At 42.6% G+C, this 18,319-nt stretch overlaps 1 protein-coding gene across 1 annotated transcript in view; it reads left to right on the forward strand.

Annotated features, from left to right (window-relative positions):
* The window catches only part of nelfcd (negative elongation factor complex member C/D), a 97,715-nt gene that overhangs the window by 13,746 nt on the left and 65,650 nt on the right, over window positions 1-18,319 (forward strand). The window contains exons 3-6 of the mRNA XM_080205086.1: window positions 214-323; window positions 1,158-1,267; window positions 7,985-8,092; window positions 13,983-14,135. Coding sequence (XP_080061212.1) covers window positions 214-323; window positions 1,158-1,267; window positions 7,985-8,092; window positions 13,983-14,135 — 481 coding nt within the window. The remainder of the gene's footprint in view (window positions 1-213; window positions 324-1,157; window positions 1,268-7,984; window positions 8,093-13,982; window positions 14,136-18,319) is intronic.

The following is an 18,319-nucleotide window of genomic DNA, read 5'->3' on the forward strand; positions in this document are numbered from 1 at the left end:
TGGAATGCTTCTCGTGTTTTATCTCACTTAGCTTTTCAGGAAGAATAATACAACTCATGAATTACAGTCAGTCAGAGCGCTCCTGTCATCTCTGCTCGGCATACACCAAACCCTACAGCTGATCCTGTGTGGTGTGGGATGTTAGATCTGTGACCCTGTGTGGTGTGGGATGTGATGATTTTTGATCCTGATTGTATTGTTTCATTTTTCCAGGTACTTCCAGGCAGGGGGCTCTCCGGAACATGTGATCCAGATGCTTTCTGAGAATTATACAGCAGTAGCACAGACTGTAAACCTGCTAGCAGAATGGTTGATTCAGACAGGTAATATCCGAATGCCAGCACTGGGTAATCTGGTGGAGCTGGAAAATGCAAAGTGAACATGTGTTTTATGTATTGAAGATAACTTATTATTTTCTTCCTAATGAAGGGCATTAGAATCTTTCAGCTGGTGCTGTGAGTGCCATGTTGGGCCCAGGTGCTCTTAGTAGCTTCCAGCTATATTTTAGGAGAGATTCAGCTGAACCCCTTTTTGAGTTTCTTTCTTCATCAGCCTCCCGTAAGAGTGGGAGTTAAAGGGGGTTTGTGATGATGTTAAACCCCCCCCTCCCTTCCCCTCAATTTCTGTGGCACTGTTGGCACTTCGGTATGATTCACCCTCGGTCCCCTTCCTGTCCTTCATTCAAATGGCCATTCTTCATTTGTGAGCCCAAATTGTTGTCAGGCTGTTTGAAAGTAGAGGGACAAAATAGCCCAAACACATTCTCATCTGATGTCCACTTATGTGTAGTTTTAGCAACAATCACTAAAAAATGATCAGGATTTGGAACTGTAACTAATTTTTACATTCTCTAACCCATAGAAGGAGACAGAGACAGATCCCACTGGCAACTCTGTGAGCTATAAGTTGAGCTTTTGTGTTGTCCTGTGGCCTTACATTCCTGTGTCTGGGTGGTCTGGATTATGAGGTCCACATGCTGGGCTCTCATAGAGTTGGATTATTCCCACCTCTATCCAATGTTCTTGGTTTTTGGTGAGCTGGACAGTCTAGCCAGGTATAAGGATTTGAAGGGCAATGTTGTGTTACACAAGTACAGGTCCATATATATATTTTACTCGTCTGAAATCTGTTGCGGTTTGTGCCTTTTCCTTCCTCAGGGGTCGAACCATCACATGTTCAGGAGACCGTTGAAAATCATTTGAAGAATTTGCTGATCAAACACTTTGATCCTCGGAAAGCTGACTCTATCTTCACAGAGGAGGGGGAGGTAATGCTCTGAAAGCGTTTCCAAAACTAGATCATGTTTTTATACTACATACATATATATTAGTTCACACAATAAAACAGAATGGATCCTCTATGCCACAATGCTCCAATAATGACAAGCCAGTCCCAGTTCTTTGATTAAAAGCAAATTACTGTGGATGTTGGAATCTGAAACAAAAGCATAAAGTACTGAAAATCTCACCATGTCTGACAGCATCTGTGGAGCTCTGACAAAGGATCATCCAGACTCAAAACATTAGCTCTGTTCTCGCTCCACAGATGCTGTCAGATCTGCTGAGATTTTCCAGCATTTTCTGTTTATTGTTACTGTGATGTAAATTAGCTGCCCCTGAATCATTCACAGCTCTTCGACTCCTTAGAAAATATTGTGTGGCTGCTGTCAGCTGCAGTCCTGTAATAAAAAACTCCTGGATTTTGGCTGATCCTTAATGACTGCTCTTGTTGCACTGTACCTGAATCCTTAACTATATTGCCTCTGAAAGATTGACGGTGACTGTGCAGAACTCTGACCTATTGTATTAATCATAAATATGTGTTAAAAAGGCTGACCAAATATCATGGGACATTTTCCATTGTTACCTTTGCTTATCAGGTTCTTGTTAGGGTCCAAGATCAGAAACCCCAAGGCATATAATGAAGTTAGACTAGAACCCAACTATTTGCTATTTTGGCATTAATGTGAGGATAAGGTATTTCATTCCAGATGTGATTCTATTGACACACTAGGAATCTTATATCAAAACAAGCTTTATTTAACAATAAAGTTTAACTATAAGAAATGAATTTACTTCATATTTACCAGTTGGACAATACTTAAACGTGACAAGATACAGTTCTTTACTGCTAAGGACTGTAGACAGGGCTTTAAACTAATTAGGGGGGGGGAGGGTGCGAGGGTAGGTGACGTTACAAGGTCTAAAGTTAAGGATAGGGTACAGGTAAGGGAAGAGGCCGAGGATGTCCCAATAATAGAGGGAGTAGGGGGCGTGAGTATGGTTGGTGGCGTTATGGCAAATAGGGTCCAGGTGAAGGCTGGGATGAAAGTGCTTTATCTGAATGCACAAAGCATTCGGAATAAAGTGGATGAGCTGGTGGCGCAGATCGACACAAATGGATACGATCTGGTGGCCATTACAAAGACGTGGCTGCAAGGTGACAGGGACTGGGAGCTGAATGTACAGGGCTATCAAGTGTTTAGGAAGGATAGGCAGGAGGGAAAAGGGGGGGGCGTAGCTCTGCTGATTAAGGATAGCATCAAGGTGGTAGCAAGGGATGATATTGGAGCCAAGGAGCAGAAAGTGGAATCGTTGTGGGTGGAGATTAGGAACAGCAAAGGGAGGAAGACGCTGGTGGGTGTCGTCTATAGGCCCCCGAATAATGATCTGGAGGTGGGGCGGGCTGTTAACACGCAAATAAGTGCGGCATGCAGGAATGGGACGGCCGTAGTTATGGGGGATTTCAATCTACATATTGATTGGTCGACCCATGTTGGACGCGGTGGGCTCGAGGAGGAGTTCTTGGAATGCTGCCGGGATAGTTTCCTGGAACAGTGCGTGTTGGAGCCGACGAGGGAGAGAGCTATCTTGGATCTCGTGCTATGTAATGAGGCGGGTAGAATTAGGGACCTTGCAGTGAAGGATTCTCTTGGGGAGAGTGATCATTGTATGGTGGAGTTTCTGGTGCAGATGGAGGAGGAGAAAGTGGGTTCCCGGACACGCGTACTTTGTTTGAATAGAGGGGAGTACTGTAGGATGAGAGAAGAATTGGCGAATGTTGACTGGGGGAGCGCGTTGGAGGGAGGGTCTGCTGAGGAGCAGTGGAGGATCTTTAAGGAGATCTTTCTTGGTGCTCAGCGGAAATTTATTCCGATGGTCAAAAAGGACCGTAGGAGGAGAGGTAATAAGCCGTGGATAACGAAGGAGGTGAAGGAAAGTGTTAAATTAAAAGCGGAGGAATTTAGAGTAGCTAAGAGTAGTGGGCGAGAAGAGGATTGGGAGAGGTTTAAATGTCAACAAAGAAGTTGATAAAGAAGGGTAGGAGAAACTATGAAGCTGGGCTAGCGCTTAATATAAAAAAGGATAGCAAGAGTTTTTATAAATATATAAAAAGGAAGAGACTGGCTAGGGTGAACGTTGGTCCTTTAGAGGATGAGAAAGGGGACCTAGTGGTAGGGGATGGGGATATGGCTAAGGTCTTGAATAACTTTTTTGTTTCTGTCTTCACGGAGGAGGACGTGAATAATTTGCCAGGTGTTAGCGATGGAAAGGTGGTAGGACTGGAGGGTCTTAATGACATTACTGTTACTAGAGAGGCAGTGCTCGACAGACTGGAGGGGCTGATTGTGGACAAGTCCCCAGGACCGGATGGAATGCATCCGAGGGTTCTGAAAGAAATGGCGGAGGTGATAGTGGATGCCTTGGTGGTTATTTTCCAGACGTCGCTGGATTCCGGGGAAGTGCCGGATGATTGGAAAACGGCTAATGTTACACCGTAGTTTAAGAAGGGTGCCAGGCAAAAGGCGGGGAATTATAGGCCGGTTAGTTTAACGTCTGTGGTAGGTAAAATGTTAGAATCTGTCATTAAGGAGGAAATTGCGAGGCATCTTGAAGGCAATTGCTTGATAGAGCGGACGCAGCATGGTTTCATTAAAGGGAAGTCGTGTCTGACAAATTTACTGGAGTTCTATGAGGATGTGTCTAGGGTGGTGGATAGAGGAGAGCCGGTGGATGTGGTCTTTCTGGATTTTCAGAAGGCGTTTGACAAAGTACCTCACAAGAGGTTATTGCAGAAGGTCGAGGGACATGGAGTTGGGGGTAGGGTGTTAGCGTGGATAGAGGATTGGGTGTCAAATAGGAGGCAGAGAGTGGGGGTCAACGGGTGCTATTCGGATTGGCGGTTGGTGACTAGTGGAGTGCCCCAGGGGTCGGTGCTGGGGCCTCAGCTTTTTACCATTTATATAGATGATCTGGAGGAGGGAACCGAGTGTATGGTGTTGAAATTTGCTGATGACACCAAGATTGGGGGAATGGCAAATTGTGCGGAGGGTGTGGAGAGTCTGCAGAAGGATCTAGATAGGCTGGGCGAATGGGCCAGGAAATGGCAAATGGAATTTAATGTTGGCAAGTGTGAGGTGGTCCACTTTGGTAGGAATAATGGTAGGAAGGACTATTACTTACGGGGCGAAAAACTGCAGCAGGCGACGGTGCAGAGGGACCTCGGGGTCCTTGTGCATGAGTCGCAAAAACCCAGCTTGCAGGTGCAGCAGGTGGTCAGGAAGGCGAATGGGATGTTGGCCTTTATAGCGAGGGGGATTGAATATAAAAGTAGGGAGGTCTTGCTGCAGCTGTATAGGGCATTGGTGAGGCCGCAGCTGGAGTACTGTGTGCAGTTTTGGGCGCCGCACCTGCGCAAAGATATTTTGGCCTTGGAGGGAGTGCAGAGGAGGTTTACTAGGCTGATACCAGAGTTGAAGGGGTTGAGCTATGAGGAGAGGCTGAATAAACTAGGCTTGTACTTGTTAGAGTTTAGAAGAATGAGGGGAGATCTCATTGAGACGTATAAGATGATGAATGGGATGGATAGGATAGAGGTGGAGAGACTCTTCCTGCTCAAAAAAGACAGTAGGACTAGAGGGCACAGCCTCAAGATAAAGGGGGGGCGGTTTAGAACGGAGTTGAGGAGGAACTTCTTCACTCAAAGGGTGGTGAATCTCTGGAATTCTCTGCCCGTTGAAGTGGTGGAGGCTGCCTCGCTAAATATTTTTAAGACGCGGGTTGATGGGTTTTTGATAAGCGAGGGGATTAAGGGTTATGGGGAGAGGGCGGGAAGGTGGAACTGAGCCACGACAGATCAGCCATGATCTTATTGAATGGTGGGGCAGGCTCGAAGGGCTAGATGGCCTACTCCTGCTCCTATTTCTTATGTTCTTATGTTCTAAGCTATTTCTATGAGATCCAGCTTGAGCAACATTCCTGTTACACACTTAAAACTCCTCTTCAAAATTAGCAAACCCCAGGCTTGCGTGTTCGTTTTTGTAAACATTCCTAGAGCCTTTTGAACACCTCTGGAGAGAGCAAGAGAGTTTCTTTCAGGACCAGACTGAAAGCTGACTGTTTTAAAATAAAAGTGAATTGTGTGTTTTTCCTGCAAGCTTAGCTCCTCTGTCTCTGACAACCAACCTAATCAAAACCCTAATCTGAAACCTCAAGAGAAACCTAAGCAAACAAAAATACTTCAACTCTGCTTAGACAAATACAACAGCTAAAGTCACTCCATTCGGCACAGCTGAATTTTAAACGTACACCTTACAAGAAACATGACAAAAATACATTTCTTTTTTAGTTTTTATTCCAATTCAATCAAATCAAGTCCAATTCAGAGTCTCAACAAGCTGAGACATTCCTGATCCAAGCTGACAAGACAGGGCTCTCACCGCCTGTCTTGGGCTTGATCTACATGATCCCAGCTGATTGGAGTGGGCATAGCTCCTCCTTCAAGGCTCAATCTCATTTGCATCTTAGCCAAAAGACTGAGATGCTGCTTTTAAAAATTGCTTCGAATGAAGCTAAAATGTAACCTAATGATTTCAACCAAGTACAGCATGTTGATACTACCCTTGACCTTAGCCAAAACATTTCGTAAAGGCACAGTTCTCTTTTCAGATGAGCATTCTAAGAACATAAGAACATAAGAAATAGGAGCAGGAGTAGGCCATCTGGCCCTTCGAGCCTGCCCCGCCATTCAATAAGATCATGGCTGATCTGTCGTGGCTCAGTTCCACTTTCCCGCCCTCTCCCCATAACCCTTAATCCCCTCTCTTATCAAAAACCCATCAACCCGCTTCTTAAAAATATTTAGCGAGGCAGCCTCCACCACTTCAACGGGCAGAGAATTCCAGAGATTCACCACCCTTTGAGTGAAGAAGTTCCTCCTCAACTCCGTTCTGAACCGCCCCCCCTTTATCTTGAGGCTGTGCCCCCTAGTCCTACTGTCTTTTTTGAGCGGGAAGAGTCTTTCCACCTCTATCCTATCCATCCCATTCATCATCTTATACGTCTCAATGAGATCTCCCCTCATTCTTCTAAACTCTGTCAAATTCTGTCAAATATCTACTTGTAGTTTAATCCTTTGTTAGTAAATTCACTGTAGCGTTTTTTTCCCCCCATATATATTCAAATGCCAGAGAATACAAACATAAAATGGGGGAGTTAAGACTGAAAGTAGAGTGAGGTGTCAGAATCTAAAATTTACAGCAGCTACCAGTTAGTTGCTTTCTAATTGTCCTCGAATTTCAAAGTGGCTAAGTTTGCCTGGGATATGTCCCTTTCAATTCCTATTCAACAGGAGTCTTCAAGTTGTGGAGCTGCAAGGACAGTCCAGGCTAGCACCTAAATATCACAGCTATTCTCTAAATCCAAATGACTCCACAAGAACTTGACTGTTGGCAAACAAGGGTAGTGGTTAAAGTTCAAGAGACCAAGGCGAAAGGTGAATGCTTAAGAAATTCTGCAGATACAGGAACAGATGAAATTGCAAAATGTTTTAAGGGAAGTGTTTATAATTATAACACAGTAAGTAGGTAGGAATAGTTGGTTAAGCTTTGGTAACAAGTGGACAAAGATATGAGATAAGTAGGACAGAGAAATCTATTTCCAAGAACAGGTTAGAAAGGCTGAAGAACAGGAATAAAATATGCATTAGGTTGATACTAACCTGAATGTAAGTCTACTTGTAACTAATAAATAAACTTACTAGAGCACTGAAAGGAAGCATGTCTTTCATTAGTGTTATAATTTTAACTGATTAAAATCCATTATAATATTAAATATATATTCTGTTTCAGGGATGACGGATAAAGATTAGAGTGTGCTATGAAAAGACATTCAGACAGTCAATGCAGAATATCTGTCTGCTTAGCTTTTAAAAGCACCAGTTCACATCAGAGACCCTATAAATGGTAGGAACATAAGGAGCACCAGGAATTGTAGCTTTTTATCCAGTCAGGGAGAATGTGCGAAAGCTGCGACTAATCTTTGTCAGCCATAACTCAGTTGGCACACTCTTACTCCTGAGTTCAGAAGATGTTGGAGGTCCAAGTACAGAGCCTTGAAAATATGATCTAGCTATTCTGAAGAAATGCTGCACTGTGGGAGGTGGGTGAGATACCCACTGATCCTCTCAAATGGATGTGAAAGATCCCATAGAAGAGTATCTTCACCAATGTCTACATCTCAAGCAAACACTAAAACATTCTGTGGAAAGGTCATATGGACTTAAAATGTTAATTCTGTTTCTGTCTCTGCACAGATGCTGCCAGACCTGCTGAGTTTATCCAACATTTTCAGTTCTATTTCAGATTTGCAGCATCTGCAGTACTTTGCATTTACATGAAACAGATTATCTAATTGTTTATTTCATTTTTGTTATAGCTTACTATGTATAAGTTGATTGCTGTGTTTCCTTTGCCATAATTCAAAAATGTTTAGCTGGGTGTATTTGAAACATCCTACGGTTGCATTATATAGATAGGACGACTTCTTCTCTTTCCACCCACTATACGTTGTGTTTGAGCAGCCAAACATGCACGGTTTGAAATTAGTCTGAGCTGGCAGCCATTGGGGCTGAGTGAGACATAGCCACTTCCATTGCAGCTGTTGATGTAACTACATGATTTAACTCTCAAAGTGTTTCTTTTTAGACCCCAGCCTGGCTGGAACAAATGATCGCTCATGTGACCTGGCGAGACCTCTTCTACAAGCTAGCGGAAGCTCATCCTGACTGTTTGATGCTGAACTTTACAGTGAAAGTATGACCAATCCTGTACTGATATTTATAGTATTTAGAGCATAGAAATGATACTTCAACTTATAGTATTGAGTCATAGAGTAACTGTCTAAATGTTTTTTAAAAGGCAAAATTGTACCCGCATCTACTACTACTTGTTGCAGTATTGAATTCCACTTTCAAAATGTGCACTGGGTAAAGAAGTTTCTCCTGAATTCCTTATGGACTTATTAATGATTATATTTTATTTCCATCCCCTAGTTTTGCATAGCCCGCACATGTCAACATCTCTATATCTATCCCATAAGCACCTTCATAAGTTTAAAGATCTATATTATGATCCCTACTATGGTGAGGTGGGAGTGATTTGCACGAGACATCAAGGAAGCTTTTAACTGAGTGACATCAAGGAGCCTCAGCAAAATTGGAGTCAATGGAAATCAGGCGGAAAACCCTGCACTGGTTGGATTCAGACCTGGCACAAGGAAAGATAATTATGGTAGTTGGAGGTCAGTCATTTCAGTTCCAGAGTATCACTGCAGGTGTTCTTCAGGGTAGTGTCCAGGTCATCTTCAGCTGCTTCATCAATGACCTTCCTTCCATAATAAAGTCAGAAGTGGGGATATTCGCTGATGATTGCACAATGTTCATTACCATTCACAACTCCTCAGACACTGTTGAAAGGCAGCAATATCCAGACTAAGTTGTCGAGTGATAAGTAACATTCAAACCACACAGTTTTTGATTTTATTTTATTTATTATTGTCTCATGTGAAAAGTATTGTTTCTTCCATGCTATACAGATAAATCGTACCATTCATAGAGTATATTGGGGACAAGGAAAAGTGAGGGTGTGGAATACAATGTTACAGTTGTAGCTAGGGTGTGGAGAAAAATCAACTTAATATGAGGTCGGTCGATTCAAAAGCCTGATGGCAGCAGGAAGGAGCTGCTTTTGAGTCAGTTGGTATGTGATCTCAGACTATTATATTTTTTTCCCGACGGAAGAAGGTGGAAGAGAATGTGCCCAGGGTGCTTGGGGTTGCTCGGCAATGGCCATCTCAAACAAAAGAGAATCTAACTATCACCTCTTGACATTCAACAGCATTAGCCATTGAATCCCCACTGTCAAATTCCCAGGGGTTACCATTGATCAGAATTGGAACTGGGCTAGCCATATAAATACCGTGATTACAAGAGCAGGTCAGAGGCTGGGAATCCTGTGGCCAATAACTTTTCGCCTGACTCCCTAAAGCATGTCCACCATCTATAAGGAACAAGTCAGGAGTGTGATGGAATACTGTCCGCCTGCCTGGATGCGTGCAGGTCCACCAACAATTAAGCTTGACACCATCCAGGCCTAAGCAGCCTGCTTGACTGGCATCCCATCCACAAACGTTCAATCCCTCACTACCGAGGAACGGTAGGTGTATTGTGTACCACGCACTGCAGGATCTCACCAAGGTACCTTAGGCAGCAACTTCCAATTTAGTGACTGTCTAGAAAGTCAAGGGCAGCAAACACAACAGCTGAAGATTCCCCTCCAAGCCTCCCACCATCCTGATTTGGAAATATATTGCCGTTCTTTGACTGTCGCTGGGTCAATATCCTGGCATTTATTCCCTAACAGCACTATGGATGTACCTACACTATATGGACTACAGCAGTTCAAGAAAGCAGGTCATGACCACCTTCTTGAGGGCAGTTAAGAGTGTCCAGTAAATGCTGCCCCAGCCAGCGCAATACCCACATCCTGTGAATTAATTTTTAAACAATTAAATAACCTTTCAATATTTACCGGAGTAAAGATCCCAGCCTGTTCTGTTATTCCTGCTAATTTTAACTGTAGGTTCTGGTATCATCTTTTAAACCTTTTTCCGCCTTCTCCAGTGCCTCTATATTTTTTGTAATAAAGAACTGAGCACCGTATTCTAAGTGAGGTTTCACTGAAGTTTTACACAAGTTTGACGTATCTCATTTGCTTTTAAACCCTGTTCCTCGAGAAAGAGCCCCAATTGTTTTGCTGCATGTTAATGATACTTGCAGTAATTTGTGAGTCTTTCCTTCCTCTGCTGCACTTCAACATTATTTTGAAGAAGTTTTGAGGTTTCAAGGCCGCCTTATTCCTGCTACCAAATTATGCCGCCCCACTGTTATCTATGTTAACGTTCATTTGCCATATGCATGCACCCTCCACAAGTTTGGTATCTGCCATCATCAGTATTTGGACTTCATACAGATTTGTCTTTACTGATGCCATAACCTTTCACTGTCTGACTGCATGTTCAAACTGTAAATCAGTTTGTAATTTTATTGGTACTCAAGGTGAATCAGAGAATATGCTGTTTTATAATGAATTTTTAAAATTCTTTCATGGGATGTGAGCATTGCTGACCATGCCAACAGCTATTGCCCATCCCTAATCTCCGTCAAACTGAGTGGCTTGCAGGGCCATTGCAGATGGCAGTTAAGAGTCAGTCACATTGCCGTGATTCTGGAGTTACACGTAGGCCAGACTAGGTAAGGATGGCAGATTCCCTTCCCTAAAGGACACTGGTGAACCAGATGGGTTTTTTCAACAATTGATGATAGTTTCATGGTTATCGCTACTGAGGTTAACTTTTCAATTCCAGATTTATTATTTTGAATTTGAATTTTGAGCATTAGCCTGGGCTCATAATGAATCAAAATCCAATCACACCCAACATGTGTTCCTTAAACAGCTCAAAGGTTGACACTGCTAAACATTGCCCATTTCACATGCACTCTGCACCCATCCAGCTTGTTCCTTGCATAACCATGGCTCGTTCATCTTCAAGATGCAATTTTTTTTAATTCATTCATGGGACTTAGGCATCACTGGCTGGCCATCCCTCGTTATTTATTTATTGCCCATCCCTAGTTACACTAGGACAGTTGAGAGTCAACCACTTAAAGACAGCAGACTTCCTTCCCTAAGGAACATTAGTGAACTAGATAGGTCTTTCTGACAATTGACAATGGTTTCATGATCATCAGTAGATTCTTAATTCCAGATTTCTTTTATTGAATTCAAATTCCACCATCTATTCTGGTGGGATTCGAACCCAGGTCCCCAGACAATTAGCTGAGTTTGTGGATTAATAGTCTAGCGATAATAGCATTAGACTATCACCTGCATTCAGAACCCCTTGTTGTGCTTGCTATTTTCAAGTCCAGAATACCTCAAGTCATTTAGAATGTATATAGATAAGTGCTGACAGCCAGGTTGTGAGTATGCCTGTTTCTGTGTGACCTCCAACCTTTTGAAGGTTTTTTTTAGTGACATGGCACTTGCAAATTCAAACCCAAACAGAAGGATGAATTGTCTTGTCAAACCTCTTGCATTGTGCCCTGAAAGCTGTGATTGGATCTGTGGACATTCTACCTTGTCACTTACTGATGGGTTTATGTTTCCGCAACTCCAGAAAAGGTAGACACTGCTGTAGTGGCTCGTCTGTAGCTTTTCTTTGTCCTGCATCTCCCAGGAGTGTGATGGGGGATGCCCAGCCTACCAGCCGCACCATTGATGTATATAAAGTAATTGGATGGTACTGATGAAATCATTCCAGGATAAGAGGTCAGGACAGTGGAATAAGAGGACAAAATTATAATTAGTGCTACATGCTTGGAATAATCTAGCAGACCATGGTGCTGAAATATCTGTAACTGGCGCAGGCCTAATTTATAAAATAATAACCAAAACAAGAGTGGATTAAAACTAAAGCTAAGCTAACAGAGGAAAAGAAATCTCAAAGTAACTTCAAAAAAACTGTGGTGATCAGCTAGGGTTAATACAGCTGTAAGAACAACAAAGAAGATCTGTATTCATACAAGTGCTTCCCATGACCTTAGAAGATAGTTTGAAGTACATTTGAAGTGTAGTCACTGCTGCAATGTAGGAAACAGAGCAGCCAATTGACACACAAACACTAACATGATAATGGCCTGATAATCTGCTTTAGCTTAGTGATGTTGGTTGAACGATAAATATTGGCCAGGAAACTGGAAGAACTCACTACTTTTCTTCACAAGAGTGCTGTTTTATTTCAACTGACAGAGCTTTGGTTTAGCATCTTATGTGGTGCAGAGAGTCCTTGTGTTTTTGCAGTGTGAAGCAAATGAAACCTCATTGGGCGTATAAAAGAATGGGATGGTACCGATTAAAATGATTCCAGGATAAGAGGTCAGTACAGTGGAATAAGAAGACAAGATTATAATTAGTGCTACATGTTTGGAATAATCTAGCTGGTAAAATGTCAAAGAATTTGAGGCAGTTCGGATGTTTATTGAGTTAGGTGGGAGAATGAACACAATGTTCTTCTCTTTTTTCTTTCATGTGAACAGAACAGTTATGTGAACCGTGAACAGATCTCCCACTTACCTGACAAAGGAGCAGCACTCCAAAAGCTAGTGGCTTTTGCTACCCGATAAACCTGTTGGACTTTAATCTGGTGTTGTGAGACTTCTTACTGTGTTTACCCCAGTACAATGCCGGCATCTCCACATCGTGACCTGGAGGAACCTACGCAGAACAGGAAGAATGTGCAGTTTCCTCTACACTGTCCCCATCTCACATTCCCAGGACAGATGCATCATGGGGTTAGATACAGAACAAAACTCCCTCTACACTGTTTCCATCAATATGGTTTAGCGCCCATGCTCAGATGATAATTGTAGCATTTCTAGTTAATATACAAATTGTGCTGAACTGGAAACATAATTAACGTTGAGTATGGAAACCATTGTGTGTGGAAGATATACCAAATGTATTACACAAATGTTTGATGGAAGCATTTAACCATTCTGATTGCAGTATTAAAAGTCAGGTTTCAAAATGGAAGATCCAACACCCTTAAGTGACTCAATTTTAAAATGCACTGACGTGTGATACAGACATTGATTTGACTTATTATTGTCACATGTATTAACGTATAATGAAAAGTGTTATTCTTTGCGTGCTATACAGACAAAGCATACCATTAAAAAAGGAAACGAGAGAGTGCAGAATGTAGTGTTACAGTCATAGTTAGAGCATAGAGAAAGATCAGCTTAATGCAAGGTAAGTCCATTCAACAGTCTGACAGCAGCAGGGAAGGAGCTGTTCTTGAGTCGATTGTGGTACATGACTTCAGACTTTTGTATCTTTTTCCTGACACAAGAAGGTGGAAGAGTGAATGTCCAGGGTATGAAGTTCAATTCTCAATTTTTGCTTATTTGGCCAATCTTTGTCTGTTTGTAGAAGGATCACTTGCAGTTTACCTCAGCACCCATGAGTTTAGAATGGGGAAATCGCTGCTGGAGAAGATAGTAGAAGACGATACTTTTAAGGGCATCTTGACAAATAAATGAATAAAATGGGAATAATGGGATATGGTCCCCAGAAGGGTAGAGGGTTTTAATTCATATGAGAGCATGGATGGTGCAGTCTTGGAGGGCCAAAGGGCCTGTCCCTGGACAATAATTTTATTTGTTCTTTGTTTATTCCTTCTCCTATTCCCACAAACCACAAATCCCTGCTGCTAATGAACAGATGTCAAATGAAGACACAATTGGACTCTGCTTTACGCACTGATAGTCAGATAGCCAGTTGATACTCACTATCCAGTCAGACATATGAAGAGTGACTACTTGGAAAAAAAATAGAATTGTGGCCCAGCAAGTTAGTATTTTTGACAAAATAAGATCACAGAGAAATGGTGTCAAAGTTTCATGTTAGCCAGTCATGGGGTTGCAGAACTGGCACAGACTGAACATATTAATGCTGTAGCTATCAGATAATCCCAGATTAGAGTGGGAACACTGACCTCTTTTGGTTTCTTCAAATGGTGTCTTTTGAATTCTGCTGTGTGTGTTGGCTCATGTCCTTCCCTGCTGTCTCTATCCCACTGCAGCTAATCTCAGATGCTGGATATCAGGGTGAAATAACGAGCGTGTCGACGGCTTGTCAGCAGTTGGAGGTCTTTTCCCGTGTTCTCCGCACCTCACTTGCCACGCTTGTTGATGGAGGCGAAGAACATCTGGAGAAAAACTTGCCCGAGTTTGCAGTGAGTGTCATCAAGTCAGGTGTGGGTTACACACTAGCTAATGGGCATTGTTTGCAGTTATGTTCTTGGACAATTGTTGCAATGATAGAGAGCTTTTTAAAGAGGAAAATGTACCAACAGCCTCCGTTTTTTGGTTTTCTTTTGCTCTAAATTTCCACTGTCCCCATCCTGATGGTATTAACTCTTGCTCAGTCCCCCAGAGCCTCTTACACAAGTAACTATTCTTTGTGAGCATGGATTGTTGCTATAAGCAGACTGACTGTTCACATGGAGGGCAGCACAGCTAAGCTTACTCCTGGCTTTATTCAAAACCTTGAGCATGTGATTCCCTACTCAGGACAAACAGACCAATTGTAGAAACCCTACCAGTTTCTCACTTCCAGTAACTGAGATCATAGTGTACTGAGAAGAGATTATCCTCTGTCTCTGTTGGCCTGATGGGGATGTCCTATGATGATTGTTCAGAACGCAATTGAGATTGTTACAGTAACTTCATTGCAGTGTTAATGTAAACCTACTTTTGACACTAATAAATAAACTTTAAACTTTAACTTTCAAACTTTAACTTTCAAACTTTAACTTTGCTGCGAGGGGGATTGTCCTGTCTGCATTGCTGCGAGGGGGATTGTCCTGTCTGCATTGCTGCGAGGGGGATTGTCCTGTCTGCATTGCTGCGAGGGGGATTGTTACTTCTGCAAGGAGCCCTAATAAATTATTCAATCATGATTTCCATTTCACAAAACCATATTGATTACATTTAGATTTACTAAGTTACCCTAGTAACTTCCTTGATCATAGGTTCTAGCATTACATATGTAACAGGTGTTAGGCTAACTAACCTGTAGTTTCCTGCTTTCTGCCTCCATCCTTTCTTGAACAGAATAGATCTGTTGGCTGTTTTCCAATCTGAGGGAACCTTTCCCGAATCTAGGAATTTTGGAAAGTTAAAACCAACTATCTCTGTAAACTTATTTTAAGACCGCATTCACCAGGTCCTGAAGACTTGTTAACCTGCAGTGATAATAGTTTCCTCAGTACCTTCTTCCTGGTGATAGCTGCTCTCTCACTTTCACCTCCTGATTTACAAGTATTTCTAGGATTTTCTTTTTGTCTTATACAGTGAAGACAGACACAAAATATCTATTCAACCATTTTCCACTATTCATTCCCCATTTTTGTTCTCCAGAATACCAGTGCTCCCTTTAGCTACTCTTTTAAATACTTATAAAAACAGATAATAAGAGTTTTAATATTTCTAGCTGGTTTTTGCTTAAACTCTAATTTCTCCCTCCTTGATTATTTTGGTCATTCTTTGAGGCTTTTGGTTTTTAAATTCTGGCCAATCTTCTGATCTATATTCACTAATATTCACAGAATTGACTCTTTTCCTTTCAATTTGACGCTATCTTTAACTTTCATACCAGTGGTGTTATTTTGGAGCTTAATACTTCAGCTCATGCCATTTCATAACTTTCACAGATAAACATACATTCGCAATAATGCAATTTAAATGAATCATCAACAACTTAAGGTGTAGTTGTTGATTGATTTTTAATCTGCTGCTGCAATTGTAAAATGGGTGGCACGGTGGCAGTGTGGTTAGCACTGCTGTCTCACAACTGCAGGGACCTGGGTTCAGTCTTCGGTCAGTGTCTGTGTTTAGTTTGCAGGTTCTTCCCATGTGCATGCGTTTCCACCAAGTGTTCTGTTTTCCTTTCACACTTCAAAGATGTGTGCATTAGGTTGATTGGCCATGCTAAATTGACTCTTGCTGTCAGTGGGATTAGCAAGGTAAGTACGTGGAGTTACAGTGATAGGACATGGGTGGGATTTTGTCAGTGAAGGTTTGATAGGCCGAAGGGCCTCCTTTTGCACTGTGGGGATTTTATTCTATTCTTTCTTATATTCTATTCTAACTTCCTCAGTTAGCCATGGATGATGCAACCCTTCCCCATAGTCTTTCTTTTCTCAGTGGAATGTATCTTTACTGAGTGTTATGAAATATTCCTTAAATGTCTGTCACTACAGGTTTATAGTTGGGGCAGGGGTAATTATGATGCAATTAGGCAAGAATTAGGGAGCATAAGATGGGAACAGAAACTGTCAGGTATGGGCACAAACAAAAAGTGGAGCTTTTTCAACGAACAAATACTGCGTGTCCTTGATAGGTATGCCCCTGGCAGGCAGGAAGGAAACGGCCAAGTGAGGGAACCATGGTTCACAAAGGAGGTTGAATGTCTTAAGAGGAAAAAGGGAAGCGTATGTAAGGATGAAAAAACAAGGTTCAGTTGGGCTCCTTGAGGGTTACAAGGTAGCTAGGAATGACTTAAAGAAAGGGTTTAGGAGAGCTAGGAGAGGGCATGAGAAGTCCTTAGCGGGTTGGATCAAGGAAAACCCAAGGCTTTTTACTCTTACGTGAGAAATAAAAAAATGACCAGGGTGAGGTTAGGGCCAATCAAGGATAGTAATGGGAACTTGTGCATGGAATCAGAAGAGATAGGTGAGACATTGCATGAATACTTTTCTTCAGTGCTCACTAAGGAGAGGGGCCATGTTTTTGAGGATGAATGTGTGATACAGGCTGATAGGAGATAGATGTTCTGAGGGAAGATGTATAAGCAATTTTGAAAAACCTGAGGGTCAGTAAGTCCCCTGGGCCAGATGGGATACATCCTAGGTTACTTTGGGAGGCAAGGGATGAAATTTTGGAGCCTTTAGCTTTGATCTTTGGGTCCTCACTGTCCACGGGGATAGTGCCAGAGGACTGGAGAGTGGTGAATGTCCTTCCTCTCTTCAAGAAAGGAAATAGCAATGATCCTGGTAATTATAGGCCAGTTAGTCTTACTCCGGTGGTCGGTAAGTTGATGGAAAGGGTCCCGAGAGGTAGGACTTATGACCATTTGGAAAGATGCCATTTAATCCGGGATAGTCAGCACGATTTTGTGATGGGTAAGTCCTGCCTCACAAATTTGATTGAATTCTTTGAGGAGGTAACTAAGTGTGTGAACGAAGGTAGAGCAGTTAATGCCTTATCCATGGATTTTAGTAAGGCGTTTGATAAGGTTCCCCATGGTAGGCTCATGAAGAAGATAAGGATGTGTGGGATAGAAGGAAATTTGGCCAATTGGATAAGTAACTGGCTGTCTCATAGAAGACAGAGGATGGTGGTGGAAGGAAAATTTTCAGACTGGAGGCCAGTTACCAGCAGTGTACCACAGGGGTCAGTGCTGGGTCCTCTGCTATTTGTGATTTTTATCAATGACTTGGAAGAGGGGGCTGCAGGGTGGGTTCGTAAATTTGCTGATGACACCAAGATTGGTGGAGTAGTGGATGAGGTGGAGGCTGCAAAGTGGCATTGATAGGATGCAGAGCTGGGCCAAAAAGTGGCAGATGGAGTTTAACCCTGATAAGTGCGAGGTGATTCATTTTGGTAGGACAAACTTGAATGCAGATTACAGGGTCAACGACAGGGTTCTGAGGAATGGAGAGGAACAGAGAGATCTTGGGGTTCATATCCACAGATCTCTGAAGGTTGCCACTCAAGTGGATAGAGCTGTGAAGAAGGCTTATGGTGTATTAGCATTTATTAACAGGGGGTTTGAGTTTAAGAGCCGTGGGGTTATGCTGCAACTGTACTGGACGTTGGTGAGACCACATTTGGAATATTGTGTTCAGTTCTGGTCACCTCACTATAAGAAAGATGTGGAAGCATTGGAGAGAGTGCAGAGGAGGTTTACCAGGATGCTGCCTGGTTTGGAGGGTAGCTCTCGTGAGGAAAGGTTGAGGGAACTGGGGCTTTTCTCCTTAGAGCGGAGGAGGATGAGAGGCGACTTGATAGAGGTTTATAAGATGATGAGGGGGATAGATAGAATGGACATGTAGAGACTATTTCCTCGGGTGGATGTAGCTGTCACTAGGGGGCATAACTTTAGGAGGTATAGAAGGGATGTCCAAGGTAGATTCTTCACTCAGAGAGGGTGTGGAGTGGACTGCCTGCTGTGTTAGTGGAGTTGGACACTTTAGGAACTTTCAAGCGGTTATTGGATAGGCACATGGAACACACCAGAATGATAGGAAGTGGGATAGCTTGATCTTGGGTTTGGACATAGCTCGGCACAACATTGAGGGCCAAAGGGCCTGTACTGTGCTGTACTCTTCTATGTTTCTATGTTTTTACTACATCT

Source organism: Carcharhinus amblyrhynchos, chromosome 16, assembly GCF_965287045.1.
Source record: "Carcharhinus amblyrhynchos chromosome 16, sCarAmb.v2.hapA, whole genome shotgun sequence".
Classification (NCBI taxonomy): Eukaryota; Metazoa; Chordata; class Chondrichthyes; order Carcharhiniformes; family Carcharhinidae; genus Carcharhinus; species Carcharhinus amblyrhynchos.